At 41.2% G+C, this 20,220-nt stretch overlaps 2 protein-coding genes across 2 annotated transcripts in view; one reads left to right on the forward strand and one right to left on the reverse strand.

Moving 5' to 3' along the window:
• The window catches only part of LOC121185731 (mucin-2-like), a 37,789-nt gene extending 25,977 nt beyond the window's left edge, over positions 1 to 11,812 (forward strand). The window contains exons 32-50 of the mRNA XM_041044112.1: positions 43 to 225; positions 1,870 to 2,144; positions 2,698 to 2,869; positions 3,580 to 3,827; positions 4,006 to 4,189; positions 4,607 to 4,817; positions 5,370 to 5,542; positions 5,630 to 5,699; positions 5,982 to 6,100; positions 6,216 to 6,247; positions 6,331 to 6,499; positions 7,195 to 7,290; positions 8,010 to 8,050; positions 8,937 to 9,194; positions 10,298 to 10,396; positions 10,604 to 10,732; positions 10,844 to 10,883; positions 11,025 to 11,145; positions 11,420 to 11,812. Coding sequence (XP_040900046.1) covers positions 43 to 225; positions 1,870 to 2,144; positions 2,698 to 2,869; positions 3,580 to 3,827; positions 4,006 to 4,189; positions 4,607 to 4,817; positions 5,370 to 5,542; positions 5,630 to 5,699; positions 5,982 to 6,100; positions 6,216 to 6,247; positions 6,331 to 6,499; positions 7,195 to 7,290; positions 8,010 to 8,050; positions 8,937 to 9,194; positions 10,298 to 10,396; positions 10,604 to 10,732; positions 10,844 to 10,883; positions 11,025 to 11,145; positions 11,420 to 11,612 — 2,813 coding nt within the window. The 3' untranslated portion in view covers positions 11,613 to 11,812. The remainder of the gene's footprint in view (positions 1 to 42; positions 226 to 1,869; positions 2,145 to 2,697; positions 2,870 to 3,579; positions 3,828 to 4,005; positions 4,190 to 4,606; positions 4,818 to 5,369; positions 5,543 to 5,629; positions 5,700 to 5,981; positions 6,101 to 6,215; positions 6,248 to 6,330; positions 6,500 to 7,194; positions 7,291 to 8,009; positions 8,051 to 8,936; positions 9,195 to 10,297; positions 10,397 to 10,603; positions 10,733 to 10,843; positions 10,884 to 11,024; positions 11,146 to 11,419) is intronic.
• A 76-nt stretch (positions 11,813 to 11,888) lies between these two features.
• LOC121185739 (toll interacting protein) lies at positions 11,889 to 18,199 on the reverse strand. The gene is made up of 6 exons (XM_041044124.1): positions 18,043 to 18,199; positions 16,116 to 16,265; positions 15,451 to 15,633; positions 14,940 to 15,092; positions 14,280 to 14,364; positions 11,889 to 14,003 (listed from the first exon to the last, which is right to left on the reverse strand). Exons 1-6 carry the CDS (start codon positions 18,073 to 18,075, stop codon positions 13,780 to 13,782), a joined length of 828 nt encoding a protein of 275 aa, XP_040900058.1. The 5' UTR covers positions 18,076 to 18,199; the 3' UTR covers positions 11,889 to 13,779.
• Between the last annotated feature and the right edge of the window lie 2,021 nt (positions 18,200 to 20,220).

The following is a 20,220-nucleotide window of genomic DNA, read 5'->3' on the forward strand; positions in this document are numbered from 1 at the left end:
TTCCACCCAGCACAACTGTTGTGACTTCAAGGGTAACTACAGGAACAACAGTCAGAGCTACCACTTCAATTGCCCCAGTAACACAGACTCTTCCACCCAGCACAACTGTTTACACAACTGGTACAACCACTGCCATACCAACCAGAACCACAGCTGCTTCCAGTCTTTCACCTTTCACAACAACATTATGTGCCTGTATTGTCAATGGAACTTCACATCATCCTGGTAGGAGATTCTCCATTTTTCATTTTCACATGCATGTTGTTTTATTTATTATGTTTTCGAAGTACAAAAGGTCCTAGGATCCTTTTTGACTTTGGTTTTTCATCATGAAAGTATTTTTTTATCATGCTATTTTTCCCAATTTAGACATTCGATCATTTTATATTTCAATATCATTTGTGCAATTTTGAACATAAACATTTTTTTTTGCATCCCATCTCCTACAGGAGGGAAAAGCAGGGCTTTTTCACTTTTGATTAAGACTTCATGTCAAAATTACTTAAGCTTGGGTTTTAATGATGAACATTAAACATATTTTGTTTCTCAAATCCATGACCTAATACTATACCTAATAATGCAAATGTTAGTTTTCTGGTGGTTTTGACATTAATGTTTTACTCTTTCTTGCATTTCATGCTAACTTTGTCTTTGTCCAAAGACTTGGGCCCCACAAATGGTAGCTTGTTTGTGTGTTTGTTATATTCGGATTTAGTTAGCAGAGGTACACACAATACATTTATGTTCAGTTAGCCCTTTTTTATTTAGGTTTCACCACAATTTGTGTCTATTAAGAGTAATAATTAGATTATTCTTAGTAATAATTGTTAGCCATTATGTCCACATCTGCCCGAATAATCTGTGTATTATTATTATATGTGTATTATGGATAATGCTCCATGTCATAAAGCTAAAGTCAAACTGGTTTCAGGAACATGACAGTGAGTTCAGTGAATTTCAGAGTCCTCCTCAGTCTCCAGACCTGAATCCAGTAGAACACATTTGGGATGTGGTAGGAGAGATGCAAAGGCTTCATACATTTTTGCACATTGTGCAGTTACAATTTTGACATTAGCCACCAAGGAGCAAGGTAATAATGTAGCTCAGCCTACAGTTACAAAGGCCTACGTCCCAGGACAATTTTTCTATTGAAAAGGCTACATTTTTTCTTTATAGCTGCATGATGTGTGATTCAGTTGTTTAATTATTAGATAAAATAGAAATCCTGAACAGAAACTTGGGATTTGTTCATAACTGACAGTTGTCAGTTAGTTGATAGTTTTTTTTCTGTAAAAGCTTGTTGCTGTCCAGTAACAGTAATGTTTTTTTAAATGATTCTCCTCACTATCACCTGTTTCACAAACATTTTCACTGCACGCACATGAGCCTTTTCTACTGGTAGCTCTGCCTTTATTTCATTAATTATTTCTGTGTGCATGTGTTGATATTCTGTTTGTAAATTTGTAATTTAATAATCCATATAATGACAGTGAAGTCTTATATATTGTAGAAGTGTTTTATTAGCATATATGTATGTATGTATATGTAAAAAAGTGGTAATTATGTTAATATCTTGCATCAAAATATTTCCACTCGACAGACTGGAGATTATAAGCCTTGTGCTAATCAGACAGACAGAGTTAATCATTTCAACAGCAGAGTGAATCAGAAAAACAAAAAGGCTCATTAAACGCAGACTTTTCTTCCAAGTAATGACACATCATATAGAGTAGTTACATGGCCTACTCTCTGTGATCCCCTGAAGTAAACTGGTACATTGTACTCTCTCTTGTTGCTATACATTTGTGTATGAATCACTACACCTTTAATTTTGTGCACTAACCTTTTATCGCCACTCTGTTTTTACAGGGGACTTGGTGTACAACGTCACTGATGGCTTAGGGTGGTGCTATGTCGCGTATTGCAATGCATCTTGTAAAATTGAGACACATTCCAGTCCATGTCCCACAACACCAATACCCAGCACAACCGCAAGTTTGACTACTGCAGTGTTCAGCACCACTGCAAAGGCCACAGCTTCAAGCTCAGTTCCCACCACAACTATTCCTACCTCTACTTCCACTCCATCAACAACCCCATCTACAACTACCCTGGACTGTAATGACGTGGATCCACCAAGAAAGGTGTGACATACATACGATATGTTTTAATTCATGATTGTGTTTCCAAAAGACATTGTCCAGAAACTGGTTTGTGTCCAGGAACAAACCTGTGGGGACTTTTCTGTCAAACTTAAGACACAGGTTGCTCTATTTTGGTGCATGGTGCAGAACACAGCGCCGCACTAGTAAACTGGCATTTTCTTGATGCACTCTGAGATTATTTCCTCAGCTACACCAGTGCAATATGTTAGTGACTTACCATGTGGCCTGAGGGGAGGAAAGGCATGGAGCTTCTATTTATATTTGCAAGTCATCAATTCCCAGATAACAGTTTGTTTCTGAAGAAAACTTCACAGGTTTTGCACACAGGCACACTAACAAAGCGTAGCAATGAAATTACCAAATGTGCATCTGGCTCGCCCACAACACACTGGGCATGGCACAGCACCACTGAATTCACTGAAACAGAGCCCTGAATCTTAAAAAGATAAATTGAAAAAAATTGAATTGCACCCTACTGTTTTATACACCTATGTTTTCCTGTATGACTTACTGCTTCTCAATCCCCATCCAGAATGGAGAGACGTGGAAGGCTGGCAACTGTACCACAGCTGTGTGCACTAATGGCAAGGTCACAGAGACACCTACTCCCTGTCCCACAGTACAACAACCCATCTGTAGTAACGGACGCAAAGCTGTCAAGATCGATGATGCTGACGGATGCTGCTTCCACTACGAATGTGACTGTAAGTTGAAAAGGTAACCTTTCAATACAGGTTACCACTTTTGACGATTATACACAGCAGAGAATCCTGTGTCCATGTCCTAAGACTCTTGACATTAATACATCCTTTCATCCTTTCTGCAAATGAGTGACATTTGCACTGTACAGTGAGCTAAGTTTACTAAGAAAACAGTTTTGTGAAAATGTGTTGCACTTTGCATTGGATTTGCAGCCACAATCTGCATCTATTAAACACCTAATTTAAAGGCCAATTCGTGGTTTCCACAAATGATAGTTGCAAATTGTGTAACTAGTAAATCCAGCAAATACATAATCAACCTCTGTCAGTTTGACTCCTTTTGAATAGCTGTTTGTGTCAAAAAGGCACAGAGAAAAATATCAGACCATGAATAATGAATCTTCATTCAAACATGTTATCTAGAAAAATGGGTAAAAACTGGATGAAAGCAGATGGTGAGAAAATAGTCACATGGTGTCTCTAATGAATTCAGTTACACATCAAAAGTTACTCATTTTCTTCTTGATCCCTCTCCTGACCATAAATCCCATTAAATTTGCTTCAGTAGTAATAACTGTCAAAGCATATAACAACAAAAGTGAATCTGTAGTAGATGCTGACTGCTAATGAATATGGATGTCCTTGGTGGAGGTAGTTGTGTTGTCTGCCTGTTCCAGTTCTTATAATTTCCACACCTGGTTCTTCTCCTGCAGGCGTGTGCAGTGTCTGGGGCGGATCCCACTATATGACATTTGATGGAAAATCCTACAGTTTCAACACCAACTGCTCTTACTACCTGGTCAAAGAGATTGCCACTAAATATGACCTGACTATCATAGTAGATAACCAGGACTGTGATCCTTCAGACGGCACATTCTGCCCACGCACTCTCATCGTTACATACCAATCCTACAAGGTTGTTTTGACTCAGATCAAGATTTCAGGAACAGTAACTAATGCGGTAAGCAACAACTCAAACTGTCAGAGACATTTGTTATTTTACTCTCAGTATCTCACATGATTCATTATTTTTAGAGGTTAATCTGTTAAAGTGGTGTGATGCCTGTTACAGTTGGACTCAGGAATGCTGCTGTGCTTGCGCTCATCCCTCTGACGTGTTTCGTCTCCTTGTCCTACAGGTGTACATGAATCAGAAACGTATCTATCCCGCCTACAGCAATTCCGTCCTGCGGCTCACTAGCACAGATATGGTGATCACGTTGGATATACCGGGGATCAACACAAAAGTGGTCTATAGGGGCTCGTCATTCAGCATTGACCTTTCCATGACGTTTTTCAAGGGGAACACTGAGGGACAGTGTGGTGAGTTAGCAGAAGACGTAACCTTTGATCTTCACCCCGAACCCTCTCGTAGGACATTCCTTTCTTTCACAGGATGAAAGAAATGAAAAAGTTCCGTTTCAGTGCCATTTATAACCAGAAATTAACAATTCTGAACAACAGAATTGAAAATAAATAATAAGAAGAGCAGATATTAAAATAGTCAATACAGCACTTCAAAGAGCTGATACAATCCAAATGACCTGAGGAACGGGACGTTACCATATAAGGCCACCTGTTTAGCATCAACAAGACATCATGTACAACAAGACGTCATGTTCTGTTTCATGTGTGGGCAAGTTTGATTTATAAAAATGTTCCTAAATGTAAAGTGTACTCCTTATGAAAAAATCTGTTACAGCCAGTTCTTGCATGACGCTTCATCCTCTCCTTTTCCAGGAACCTGTGACAACTCCCAGACCAACGACTGCCGTTCCCCCAATGGCCAGGTGGAAAGCTGCTCAGACTCTGCAGGCCAGTGGCATGTCCCAGGTACACCCTGTGTCACCCCCACAACCCCATCAATTACTACTACAGTACCCAGTACCACCTCAAAACCAACAACACAGCCCGTTTGCAAACCTGCCATCTGTGATCTTCTAACCAGCAGGTGAGGGGAACCATAAGTTATGTGGTTTGATATTCTTCTTTTTGGGTGAAGGAATTTTTCTGGCGCTCCTCAAAGGTTCTGTCATAGAGTATTGACATATTTTCTGCAAATTAAATGCTCAGTTTTAGACAGATTTGATTTGACTGATTCAAGTCATCCTGATTTCTTTAATAACTCTGATTTCTCAACACCATCATACAGAGACTGCTCAAAAATGGCTGAAATTCTGATGGAAAAGAGCATTTTGATAATGTACAAGCTATTTACACTGAGTGACACTTGAGCTTTGATGTATTGTGATGCAGTCAAACACAACACCACTACAGAGTATGGCCTCAAAATACACCATGGAACTGAATCACACAACTATAACACAAAACACCCAGAGCAGGGGTTACAACAAAATTGGAACATTTTATGAAAGTTAACGTTTATCGCAGGCTTATTTAACTGCTTTAATCTCAGCATAACATCTTTATATTTTTATGGGTACTAGGTGTATGTAAGTGGTATAATAACTCCTGATATACTGTCTTCATGTTCTCCCTGCAGTGTATTCGCACCGTGCCACTCAGTCATAGCCCCAGGACCATTTGTGACATCCTGTGTATCTGACGTTTGTAAAAGTGGCAATGACACCTGCTCCAGCCTGGAGGCCTACGCCACTGAGTGCTCTAATGCAGGAGTGTGTATCGAATGGAGGAATGCTACCAATGGGCAGTGCGGTGAGCAAAATGATCAGTTGTGTACAATCCTACAGTTGTTGTGTGGAGCTCTTAAAATGTGTATGTGAACATATCTCCATCTTACAGAGCACAAGTGTCCAAACGGCAAAGTGTACATGGCTTGTGGCCCCTCTGTAGAGCCCACATGCAATGACAGGTAAAGTTTACTGGATGTCGACAGTATAATGTTTCATGTGTTGTGTGATATTAAATTGATTTTGAGGTCATATGAGAAACTATGAGAGACAGAAACTTGATTCCAATCATAAAGACACACAAAAACCTGTTACTGTATCTAGGTAAAACAGTTTGGAGAATTCTTCAACAACAGTGGTAGCCACGGTTTCCACTCTCAGAGCCGTGTTATGTGATGATCTTTCAGAACATTTTCATGTCTGCTCACCACTATAATAACAAGTAATTCAATATCTGACTTCAGATACAACAAGATGTTTGAGGCAGATAGCCAGGGATCCACTAACTACACTGAGGGCTGCTTCTGTCCTCAAGGCACCACCTTATTCAACACAGTCTACGGCACATGCGTTACCTCCTGCGGTAAGATGGGAAAAACACAAACACTTGCGTTGACTGGGTAATGTAAAATTTTTCACAAAAACATCAGCTGTCACACCTACACATCTACAAACACTTGTTTTTGTTTGTATTTCAGGTTGTGTCGGACCTGATGGAAAACCCAAAGAAGTGAGAACTTACTCTTACGTACATTCACGTACATCAGCAAAGCATGAGCTGTGTGTCTGAACTGCTTCCTTTCTCTTAACCAGCCTGGCGACACATGGACGAGCGGCTGCAACACCTGTGTGTGTGACAAGGACTCCATGAGCATCCAGTGCCAGCCTGTTAAGTGCCCATCAGTGCAGAGCCCCAACTGCAGCGAGGCTGGCCAGCAGCTGGTCAACAAGACAGACGGCTGCTGCACAACACAGTCATGTGGTCAGTTGTTGTGTCACAGAACTAGATGTGTTTCTGTTTGTGATGTGACAGTGGATGGCAGGAAAAAGAACTTTTATTATATATTAACTTTTAAGTGTCAGTATATCTAATCTGGATGAAGAGAAACACAGGTTAATGCAGGTGTAAATACACACTGGAAGATGAGTGGAACTGGATCTGCCAGACCACATCTGGAGGTGGTCTCATCTCAGCCAGACCAGCTGTTTGGCCCCCCTGTTCTTCATGTAGCCGGTGGTTTCAGTGCTTTTCTGTACGGTAAAACATGCCTGAGACATGTCCTCGGTCACACTGAGCAGCCTCAGCTTTTTGATCTGAGTCACCGCATCTTACCTAATGCAGAGCTCCAAAATCTAAAACAACACGCGTTTAAAAATGGTCAGCAATAATGCAGGAGCTCAGTGAAGAGCTCATGGGCAAAGCCTTTAACCCCTACCTGCTTCAGCAGAGCAGTTCAGTAACCAGCAGATCAGACTGGTTATACTGGACAACTTCCAGGTGTGTAACTGTGTAAGTGTGAGCAGGGCCTTTCTGAACAGAGAAAGCCTGGGCTAAGTCTCCTTCTAACCTGTGGTTAGAAGAACTGCAGAAGAACTGCTGTTATGATTGTTAAACTTCTTGTTATCAAAGGTAAATTCAGGTAAATCTCTACATTCACACACTTTTGTCTCCAACAGAATGTAATGCAAATCTGTGTCCGGCTCCTATCACCTGCCAGCTCGGCTTCCAACTCAGCATCACCAACGGCACCTGCTGCCAATCCTACAAGTGTGGTATGTGCCTGTAGTCTATCAACATAACATTATCTGCTGGTGTAGAACATATGTCATGCAGAAGTGTATGTCCTATAGAAACATACCACAGTGAGCTTGTTAGAGGTTTGTTGTTGAAGAGCTCCACAGCAGCTGAAAAACAGAGAGAAAAACAAACAGAAATCAGTATCTGTCTTCATGCCTGAGAATATCACAGAGCTGTAGTTTCACATTCTGAGGGTGTTTGCTGTGGTCTCTATGTGAGCAGTCAATGCCACAAGTGAACCTGTTGACTGTCGTACAAAGATTGGTGGATTTTCATTTGCAGGGCCCTTTTTGACAAAACCAATTAAAAGACCATAAAGGACATTTAAAATGACTCTAACTCAAAGTTATAGTGTGGAGAAATCCATGGTCTCACTGACTTTATTGTATTGTGTTTTTTTTTTTTTTGTAATGTTAGTTTCCCATTCATATCTATCATGAAGTGACAACAAAGCAGTCATTTCTCAAGAGAAATAGATTCGACTTAGCACGATTCTTTTAACTAATTCCCTCTGTCTATATTTGTTCATCATTTACTGTCAGAAAATGACCTTTCAAAGAAACAGCTTTGGGGAAAATGCCTGTGAACTGTCATAACATTACATTTCTATGTATCCACTACAGAGACAGATGAGCTTATCTTACCACACATGTGCATTACTAATCTAATTAACTCTCTTTATTTGTCTCTGCAGTTCCTAAAGGTGTATGTGTCCATGACATGAAAGAGTACAAGGTAAGCACACAGACCACACTCCAACGGGAACAAGAGGAAGGAGGGTCCACATACATATACAGGCAGGGCAGGTTGAATTACAGCTTATTTACTTTACCAGAAGAAAAGTCAACGAGCGAGCTGACAGCTCAGCAGCCCTAACTCACAAACAGTGAGTGGAGGACAGGTGTGCAGGAAAGAACAGGTCAGGGAGCAGCCAAATCAAGAGATGCTGACGTGCATATGCACGGTTACGAAATGAGAAATGTTAAAGGAGATTTCTCGGCAGTTGCCATGATGAGCAGATTGATCCCTTATCGTTATTATTATTATATTATTTCACAGCATTGAGTTTACTTGGATGTTTTCTGTCCAAATGACAGCATTCACACCATAGAGTAATAACAGCAGGTGTGACAGTGCTGTGTAACAGGACAAACAGCCTGCAGTGTAACTTAAGCCTGCTTTTTAAATGTTTGGTCTGGTTCAAACTAACTGTGGTGCTTTTGTTTGTTTGTATTGGTGTGAACACTGTCATTTAAACTCTGGTTTGGACTAAACAACTGCACCAAGACCACCTGAAAAGGTTTCTGAGCAAACTCTGCTGTGGATCGTTTGTGATGCAGCTGCACCAGCTGACAGCAGATACATCAGCACAAACTGCTGTTAAATAAAGTGAAGCTGTTGTCAGTCAGAATAAACAGTGTGATGACCGACTACAGTCACTAAAACTTTACACCTCCTGGTTAATTTGTACTTTCACTAGTGTGAACATGACACAGACCAGAACTAAAAGGCAGCAGTGGATTTTTTTTCCTTGGTTCAGAACAAATGAAAGTGTGAAAGCTTCCTTACAAAACCGAACAGATGTTTGAGAGAAAAGCATTGATCATTGTGTATTTTATAGCCTGGTGCCAAGATACCAACTTCAGAAACGCCATTAGAGCCACCACTAGAAGCACCATCAGCACCAGAACAAGAATCAAGAGCAACAACAACAACAGAATCATCAGGACTGGGAGAGGCAACACTGGGACCTGTAACAGAGGAGATTACCCAGCCTGGCCCCTGCCAGGAGTGCTACTGTGGCCCCAAAATGGATCCTGTCACGAAGCTGAACATCATTATCTGCAAACCGATTGTCTGCAACACAAGCTGCTCTGAAGTAAGTTCATTACACAAAAGCATCACAAGCTCAGGGGTACAGTCACACTACGTGGTAACTTTATTTGGCACACCTGTACAAGTTAATGCACGTTGTAGTCAGGAGTCACAGCTTTCAAGTATCTTTGATTAGTAAGTGAATAAATCCAGTTGGCAGTGTTCTACGTAATAATGTTATCAGTGTTGTACTGAACTGAACATTACACACACAGCTGTTGAAATAGATTGCACAGGTGTACCTAATAGAAGTGATCACCGAGTACATTCAGTGGCTTCAGAAATTATTTGCACCTCTTCACTTTGTGTTGTAGATTTAAATTTAAATAGATAATATTGCCCTTTTTCTTCATCAATCCTTGTTTGCAAATTTATTAAATTTAAACTTCCTGTTTGCTTTAAATATCCTTCAGATGTGTCTAGAACTTGACTGGAGTCCACATGTGGAAAAACTGATAGTTTAGAAGAACACACACCTGCAAAGTGTGTGCAATAATGGTATTTATATCCACTTAAAATTAATTATATAATACAATAAAGTCTGCAAAAAGCAAAGGGATCTGAATATTTTCTGAAGCCAGATAAATATGTGTGCATTTACCCCATCCTTTATGCACCGCCTGTCTTTCTTTTTTATCTTATTTGCATTGTTTGTTTGTTTGCTTGCTTTCCTTCTTTGCATTTATTCTGTTGGAACCACTGAGCAATAATAGTTCACAATGTCAGATGATATAAAATAGTTACTCACAGAGCCACTACTGAGGGAGTGAGAAAATGACTGAGCCCCTTGTGACACAAGGCAGCTGAGGCATTAACTCATGATCACTTCAGTCCCCCAACAACAACAACAACAACAACAACAACAACAACAACAACAACAAAAATGTACCCACCTTTATCTGTCACAGCAACTGCTGACAAGTGAAACCTCCTTTCCTTAAGATGTTTTTCAGTCTTGTACAGACAGCACATAAAGAAAAAAGAATCATAATAAGCCGCATTTCAAAAACACCTGCTCAAAGTGGCTAACACACACACACACACACACAATGTTTCCTTACAAAGCCAGAGCAGTTCATCTGATTTTCTCCCTCACTGCCTCTCCAGGGTTATGAATATCAGACTGTCCACGACAAGTGCTGTGGGACCTGTGTTCAGACGAGCTGTATTGTCACCACACCTGACAACACAACGCATATCGTTAAGGTCAGTCCTCCAGCTGTGTGAGTGTCACCTCACATTTCTAACCAATAGGAATCTGAGAAAAGACAGAGAGAAATACATCACATCTGATGTTGTTAGTTCTTGCTAGAATTTCTCTTCTCCAGAAATGTAGAAGCATTTAGGTCAATCTCTGTAATCTCTTTGTTGAACATCTGACTTACTGTAGCTTCTGTTCTTCCCTCGGTACAGGTCAACAACACGTTTGTACCTCCTAATGACAAGTGTGTGCAGTATACCTGTGACAATATCAATGGACAGCTTGTTACCAAGGAGACCAAGACCACTTGTCCTCCATACAACCCCTTGGACTGTGAACCTGTGAGTTTATCAAACCTCCAGAGCCGATATCCCTCCCCCTGCCCTCACCGCCTCACACACTGTCCAATGTTTAATGTCTAACACACAACATGACATGTCTTCCTCCGCCAGGGAACCGAGACAACTGATGCTAATGGATGTTGCAAAACCTGTAAGTCAGTCACAGCATTTGAATAATAACTACTAAATCTGAAATCATGAAACAGGTTTTAAGAATAGAAAGTTGACTTCAGAGTGTAAAGCTGTGCATCATGCGTTGCTGTTAGGGCCTAACAGGTGCTGTGTGTTTCAGGTAAGCTTCGGAGTGTGTGTGAGGTCCAGAGTCAGCAGACAGTCATCGAGGTGAACGGCTGTAAGAGCGCAAAGCCGGTCAACATGACATCCTGCTTCGGACACTGTGGCAGCTCGTCCATGTGAGTCAAATTTGATTTTCTACTCAAATCTGCAAACGTACTTAGTTTTGACTGTAATTTGAAGGAGAGTGAATGTTCTCAGGTTGTGTGAAAACTGCAGGGCCTGATGATTTTTCAGTGAACACTGGGATTCCATAAGAAGGCTCAGCCAACTTCTGGCACATTTTAATGTTTATCAAATTTATCTTGCCCTGTTGTGACAGCTGTGCCACTCTTTGCCAGCCACTGAGTGAAGATAGTAAGAAATGTTGTCTGCGTGTGTGTGTGTGTGCAGGTATTCTGCAGCATCAAACACGATGATGCACCAGTGCGAGTGTTGCCAAGAGGCCGCCACCAGTCAGAAACAGGTGGAGCTGATCTGCAGTGACGGGTCCACGCTCCAGCACAGCTACACGATGGTGGAGACGTGCCGCTGCACCAAATCAGAGTGTGTGACGCCCAAATCACAGCGCCGCAGGAGACGCTGAGCAGTTACTCACTTACACTGGACTGAATCCTCACAAACACGATGCACAACTTAACCTTAGATCATCTTCTTCTTCTTCCTCTTCTCAGGTTTTATTATTTATAGCCCAACACGCTCTCTTCTTCATTGTTACAACATGACGTAAACTTTCTTCAGCTTAGGATTTCATGGATGATAATTATTAAAATTATATTTCTGCAATATGAACACTTGATTCGACGTTCTTACTGATTCCTGTGAAATGATGAATATCAAAGAACACACAATTAGTCAACATCTCTGAAGAACATCAGTATGTTCTAAGCAAAATGGAGGGCACAAATTAAGCTCTAGCTAACATTGGTGTCAGTGAGATCACATTGCCAAATCAGTGGCACCAGTATTCAAAGTAAGTCCAAGACCTCACACAGAGGTTTTCCATTCACACAGTTTCCAAAATTCATCATCATCCTGTCACATACAGACTGAACACCTGTACTACATGTTCTTGTTTTCTGGTTTAAAATTCTGCAATCCATACCAGAACTTTAATAAATTAAAATTTAAAATATGCAAATCAAATTTAAGACCAAAGTGTCTACACTTCCAGACGCTGTGCAGCAGTGAATTTGAAAATAACAGAATCACATGACACAATAATAAAATGACTGTGACATTTTAAGAATCTGGACAGCGATCGTTTTGGAACCACAAGTGAAAAAGTCACAAAGAGACCACGAATCTTAAATGAAACCTTTGGCAGACAGCACATTAACAACAAGACCTTAAAACCTACAAGAGTCAAAGCTTCAGGACCTACAGCGCACAGAAACACTGAACATTTAAAGCTCTGCCTGTGGTGTTACACACTGCTGTACAGTACGGACAACTATCAAGCATTAATGAGATCCACAAGTTTAAGATCGGTGGGGGGCAGCTTCTGGGGACCATGAACATTCAGGGTACACTTCATGGAAGTCTGGTCAATGACATCTTCACTCACTGCTCAGGGGGAAAGAAAAGCGATGTCTGCAAACAGCTGTGGATATGTATGTAACTCATTAAGACTGAAGTACTCTGTTCAGGTCTCCGCTTCACCCGAGTCACTCCGCAGGCATCCTGAAGGGAACCTGCATGGAAGTGTTTCAGTGTTAGAAGGGCTTCATAAAACATCTGGCTGAGCTTCAAAACATCTGCATTTCATCATTCTCCTCATGCTCACACTGCATCTTCACACTTGTTAAAAAGTGACTCCACAGGACATTACTTTATGACAACAAGCCTTCACATCCTTGCTTCACTGACAGAAAAAGGGTTACATCAAAACTTTACAAAGGAATGTTGTTATCGCTTTGAAAGATGGTTCAGAGTGGAGTGATGGGCCTTTCAGTGGTTATACTCTTCTGCACCTCAAGTCCCTCAGGTCATTCTCAATTCATTTGTCCCCGTGTAGAACTCTATATAATTAAATATTTCCATAATAATTTATCTGACTTTGAATGCACTAAACATTTTACAGCGCTATATAGAAACAGAAGCAGTTCACTGCAGGTTTCTACAGACAGGTTCTCCACACATTAGTAACAACAACGAACATAAACAGAGGATGGACTCTGAACATGACTCTCTACAACTCAAACTGTGCAAATCAAACCCTGGGTTCAGGGAGGACAGACGGCGTTACCATGGATACAGTGAGAGATGCAAACTGATTGGGGCTTGTAAGATTTACAATACTCATCAAGTCACACTACTGCAAATGCAACATTCTGTTTGAGACTCTACTGTGATACACGCCTTGATAATCCTGTCACGACTTCAAGAACCTCCCAAATACATCTGCTTACTGATCTTAAACCAGTGACTTCTTAAAACCAAAGGTGAACACAGTTGTTGTGATGCTTTGAGGATCCAGTGACAGAGGGTGGTGTGTTAGCAGAGAAAGCCCAGGCTTCATGTACTGTTAGGCCAGAAAGAGTCAATAACGGGGGAGGAAACAGATCTCTGTGGCTACCAGCTGCTGGAGCTGGTGGGAGCTCAGATATGGCTGCAGTATGTGGGTGAGCAAACAGCCACACTGTGGGTGGACTGTGTGTGTGTGTGTGGGAGGGATGCATGCATATGTGTGTGTGTGTGTGTGTGATTGTGTGTGTGTGTTGGGATGTCCACTGTGAGCTTGTGTTCTGCAGTTAGAGCTCCTCAGCCATCTGCAGCAGAGAGTTGATGGCAGCGTCCTTGTTGCCCTGCTGTGCTTCCAGCACAGTACGAACCACCTCCTTATCCAGGTTGGGGAACATGTCCTGCAGAGCCTTCAGGTCCTCCTCGCTGCACACCGGCCCCTGGCCCCCAACAGCTGGCATGGCTGCTGGCATTGCCATGGGCACCATGCCCTGGTTGTAGACTGTCGGCACTCCTAACAACACAGGACAAACACTGCAGATGTAAGAGTTAGCTTTAACATAGCAGATGAAAGTATTGTAGCATGAGCTTTGTTAGAAATGTATAGTTTACAAGACCAGGCTGTGATAACCCTGATGATATCACTGTCATATCATCAGGGTTATTTTCTCAGACTTAACCAAGTTTCTCCACAGCCACAGAGGACATTACATTTAGCCTGTTTTCACAGGCTGGGTGGGTGGACAAAAGAACATGTATGTGTGTGGATGCGTGTGTCTGTTTGTCTGACCTGCAATGGGCACATATCCTACTCCTTGCTGATACACTGAGGGCATTAGGACAACAGGCTGAGTCATCATCCCTGCTGGTAAGGACTGGAACAAAGACACAGACACAGAGACAAGGTTAAGAGCTTCACTGCTTCTACTGAATGTGTTTTACCATATGATATCAAACTCCAGTTGGTATCACAGTCCCTGCAATCTCTGCACTCTACAACCTGGAGTCTCTGGAGTTCACATCCACACACCAGCAGAGGGCAGCACAGGAAAAAGTGTGCAGTGAGGAGGTCGTAGCATAAACAGTGAAAGCTAAACACACGGTGAGATTTGATGCTGTTCCACAGGAAAGCTGACAGTTGTGAGCATTACCCTTTGTTTTCTTAAAACAAAAACCTTGTTTTACCTTATGTTAGGGACACATCATCTGATCCATCACAATGATGTTCAATAAATCATATACAAACAACAACAGGTCAGCTACCATCACATGTACCGTGTAACAAGCTGATTATTAAACATTCTAATAGCAATAAAAATGCCATGAATAGTTTTTATTTATCGATTAACTTCATATAAAATGCAGTCAACAAAAAAAAAACCCTAAATCAATATCAAATCAAACTCAGTCTGTTCAGTCTGTGTGATGGGATGTGTGTAAATGTACTCACAGCAAACGACATCACCAGGTTGATCATGCCCTCCTTGTCATCGCCCTGTCTGCCGCTGAGGCTGAACCACTCATCCACCACGCTGCCCTCTCTCAGGCTCTCAGGGATGGTGACATGAGTCCATGCTATCCTGTCATCCATGGAGAACGCTCTCTGGATGGCACATCAGCAATAACACATTTAAACCGACAAGAACCTACATGCTCATCAGGTCACTATGTACACACACACGGGTAAAAAAGAAGGAAACAAAACAGAGAGACGCGTTGCTCTGGCATCAGCTGCAGGGAATGAGAAACCTGAATTCAAATCTTTTCGTTCAAACCTGCATTCACAGTACCATCTTTTAAACAGTGAATTGTGTGTGGCCTTATTTTTTTGGGGACAGCTACAGCACACTCTGTTATTAGTAGTGTAGCTCTTCCTGTACCTTCTCCTAACCACTGCTGCGCCTGTGCTTCAGTTTATGTTCAGTCACCTACTGCTCTTGTTCCCTCTTCCATCTCCTCACCTCATCAAAGATCTCCAGATAGAAGGAGTCCACCCCTGGAGGCACCGTGCACTGGATCACCTTGTTCCAGCGTGGGTTCTTGGCTCCGTTGTGAGCGGTTGGTGTCTCGTAGACTGCATAGCCCAGTCGGATCCTACAGTACGGATCCATCCGTGTCATACCATAGTTTTTAGCCAGCTTGGCCTGAACAGCAAAACAAAACAAAAAGGCCTCAGTCAGGGGATACATCCAAGCTGGCTACTGTCACAGTTCAGCCTGTGTGTGATACGTGTGTATATATATATTCATCAGGTTAGAGTCCAATACTTTAAACATGGACACCTGTGACAGGTGTTTGTTTGCAGCCATAAAAACTAAATGTACCAGTATCAAACTGTAGGTAAGGACAGCAACACAGCATTATCGCTTACTTAACTCATTCAGGTTAACATGGTGAAAGCCAACTAAAATGATCCTGTTAATTCTCACCAAGCTAACACCAAGCATTACAAGCATTTCAGAACTATTTTTGTTGACATACAGTTAACTTGCATGATAATCTAAAACATTGTTCATAATAGGCTTTTATACCATAAAGTCCCATGTTATTTGGTACAATTACCAGATTATCCATATATAATGAGATTCTAGGTGTATTTCTCACAGCAAAACTGAGCTGTGTTTACCTGGACCACAGTAATGCTGAGTCGCCCTACGGTGCCTATTGAGCCTCCATACTGCAACTGCCGGGCAGCCTGGGCGTCCAGCTGGACCTGCTGCTGCTGCTGGGTGGGAGTGATCCGCAGGAAGTCCTGTGGAAGCTCCCCAATATACACCTGAACACATACATACATACAAGGATTCAGAATGACAATGCAAGGAGACAGCACACACCTGAGACAGATGGACAGTTAAACACCTTGCTATATCTTGAAAGTTACACTTAATTAAATCACACTATAGCTGGTAGTTTCAACTCAAAGTAAACATTTTTGCTGGTTTTAATCTTGTACACATCATGTGAGTCTGAAATCATTCATCCTAATGGTATGGCCAGTAGCTGCCTCCTTGTAGTCATGTGCATGTGATCAACAGCATGTAAACCACAGACTGATTTACGTATGACAGACATGCACAGAATCACTAAATGCTCTAATAAGTCTGTCCACAACCTCTCTCATGGACTTATTCATGTGAAAATCAATACTGTAAATAGATTTGGTTCAGAATGGATTGATTTCAGTTTGTATTAAAACTGTTTTAGAGGTGCTGATTCAACTTTACAGTCATTTTGGGAGCTGCAGTTTGTGTTGCTGTGTTATTTTAACATGTGTTTCTATTTTTTTGTCCACTCCATTTCTATCATGAGGGTAGGCTAAATAACATAAACACTTCCCTATATAATGCAATATAGTTCAACAGCACCGCAAACTACAGCCTGCAATTTGAGTTTCAACACAAAGTGGATTAACGGGTTTACGGCAGGACTGTTATTAGACTGCATTAGTTTTAAATGGTAACTGGGTGCAATCCCTTAGCTCTCAAGGTCACTCAGAACCAACAAGTAAAAGGAGCGTATGATGACCATACTACACCGTCTAAAGACCAGGACAGACACTGACAACAGCAGAGGAGCACCAGAAGCATCCCAGTGAACTGCTTGCTGAATGGCCGCTCAGCTTCAGAGAGGTGCAGAAGAGAGCTGCACAAACAAGTGAATCACTATGAATGTCGAGGAGAGACTCTCCAAAAATGTACAACCGTATCTCCACATTTAAGCAATTCCCCTGTCTCGTCCCTCCCTATGATGAAACATGTTCGGAACACATCTGCCTTCCAGCATGTTGACACATCATACTAACTGGTTCTTTTCACCACACCTCAGCTGTCACGTGGTTAGACTGTCACTACATCCAGCCAGAGTCTTCAAGTCACAAGGGGTCAGCACTTACATCAAACCACTCAGCACATTAAAGTCTCTGCTTCTTACACCCTAAAGACATAACATGTGACAGCTGAGGGAACACTACTACAGTGAAACAGGGAGGACCCTGAGCAACAGACTGGATGAACACCAGACCAAAACCCCTCACAGTGCAATGGGAAGAGGTTAAAGGTCATCAACCAGGAGTTAGGGGACAGCTGGAGAATGATTTTTGAACACAGACGGGAGTTACCATCTCCCCCGCATACAATTACAGCCTTGACTGAAGTTTCTGTACCACCTCTGGAGACAGACTTTGTCGTCAGTGTTGAATTTATGGCCAACTCTCAGGTCTCACACTCAGGTATTTAACGTTAATAAACCGCTACAGCAGCTTGTTCCGTGCATGAGCTAATGTAACGGTTTACTGACGTTAAATCCGCAGACGATTAGCTAACCTCAGCTAACATTAGCTCGTTATAAATACATCCTGGCTGTCTATGTCCTCGCTAACGGACGGAGATAATGCCAGTGAAGTAGGCCGCTGTGTGCAACTGTATGTCGCTGTTGAATGACTAAAGTTGGTCAACTATCAGAGGTGTTGTTAAACTCTAGTCCAGCTAGTTCCGCCTAGCCGTCTGCCTGTCACTCTCACAACAAACTGAATTAAAGCAGAGTCCATGGCGTACCTGTCCCCGCTGGGTGCTGATGGTGGTCGCCATGTTATCTCTCCAATGTCCGGGAGATTAGGTTTTCGAGTCTTCTTTAGTCACAGATGTACTGTTAGCAAAGTAAACAACAACAACAGCACAACGCTCCGATTAGAAATGACGAGTTGACCCGGAAGTGTCACGTTGTTGTTTTTTCTTTTTTTCAAGAAATCTTTATTGTCAACATTCGGCACACAAATACAATCCCTCGAGGGGGAGTTGGTTTTATGAAAAACAGAATCCAACAAGAAGAATGTTTGAAAGTCATTTTAACAACTGAAACTTAATGAAATATTACATTTATGAAGAACAGATATAAATAATAATAATGATGGATGGATGGATGGATGGATGATAGATGATGATAATGATGATGATAAATAAGAGTAAATGTGTACAAGGGGTATTTATTATTTCAGATTGTATTGAACTAGTAAAGCAAATTGTATATATTGAGGGCTGTTCATCTTCTCCAGGAGTTTGCTGCTCTTTATCTGCCATTTTAAGGTTCCCTTTCTACTTCCTGTTCCTTCTAATTTATAAAATAAAATGTATAAATAATCCTAGTCGGACATGGTCTAGATGTGACATGGTCTAGATGTGGAAAAAAGCAAAACCATTTTCATAACTAGAATAAAGGTTTCACAAATCTGAAACTGTGTTTTAAAGAGCCTCTGGCTTCTCCGGGATAATTTAGTCCACATTTGACAAGTCTTAGTGGTTTTTGATCTAGAACTGGTCCACTGTGGACTGGATGTGGGGGGAAAAAAAGCAGTGTGATCTTTATTTCTTGCTTGCACAACTACAATAAAGTTTTCCCAAATTTGAAAGTGGGTTTCAAACATAATAATGTTCAGGTTTTACCTAAACTGTCTGACACAGCTTCATAACAGTAAGAGGAGCAAAAAGCAGAGAAATCATTGACATTGTTTGGGTAGATCATCTTCCAGTAATAACAGACTTGTTGGTGAAAAGCAGAAATTCCGATTGGTAACTGGGATGAATCAAAGTCACAGTTTAACAGAAATTCAAAACTCCTAATTTTACCGAATTTTGAAGCAGGAATAGGGAAGCACAATAAGCTGCCTTTTGAGAGCTCCATTCATTATTTCTGGCTTGATGGCCTTTATTCCACCCTCCTCAAATACCCTAATAAATCATGTAACCTCACCTCTGCCATAATTTGCACTCAACTATTTACATTCTCATTCACATTTTTTTTCTCCAACTACAAATCTTTTCTACACATTGGCAAACTCAGTTTCTCATGGAGACTGTTTTTTTTTTTTTCATCAAAAGGTGATTTACAACTACAGACTTTTACAAGCTCCAAAACTTAGTATCATTATCTCTCATCTGATCCCACAGGTCAGCTCTGAGGGTCACATATGCTGAAGAATTCAGTCATTTTGCAACACAAAAAGAACATGTGATCTACCACATTGCTGATTAAATACATCAGTATATTTTTAAAAATTTACAAAAGACTTCATAGGGATGAATTTAAATGCCAGGAAAGCTGTTTCAAAGACTATTTACACCATGAACATAAAATTTCATTTTTCATATTGAAATTGAAACCTGATTCTCATTAACTTCCTCTGTTGTCATAAATTAACTTGTGAGAGCGATGAAAGATCATTTAATGTTTCTCCATACATGGACAGGAGGGTTTACAGTCTCTACAGAATGTTTAAAATGCTGTATATATGTAAAACATCGCTGTTCAGATTCACACTTTGGACGTTTAAACACACATCAAACAGCCACATTCGCTTCATTTAGATCAGGTGCTGATTCCAAAACATCACTAACTTGTGTCTTCTCCTCATCATCTCCTTTTGTTTCTCGTTGTTTTCCTCAGTCATTTGTCACTTTGTGCTTGGAGCCTGCAAAACACTGCTTACCGCTTCTTTAAACTGCAACCAGCTCCATCTCTAATTACAGTGTGTCCATTATCTCATTAAGTGTGAAGTTGTTTTGTTTTGTTTTTTTCCTCCCCTGCATGTCAGTCGAATTTTGTCACTGCTTATAAAGCAAACAGTCAAAAGCTACAGAAAAGGCTGATGAGTTAAACTTACCACCTGCTCTATTCTTAGACTTGGACTCATTTCATGCACAAAAGTACTGCTGCGCTTTTCGGTATTTAGGGAAGAT

The sequence above is a fragment of the Toxotes jaculatrix genome, chromosome 1, assembly GCF_017976425.1.
Source record: "Toxotes jaculatrix isolate fToxJac2 chromosome 1, fToxJac2.pri, whole genome shotgun sequence".
In the NCBI taxonomy this organism is placed as follows: Eukaryota; Metazoa; Chordata; class Actinopteri; family Toxotidae; genus Toxotes; species Toxotes jaculatrix.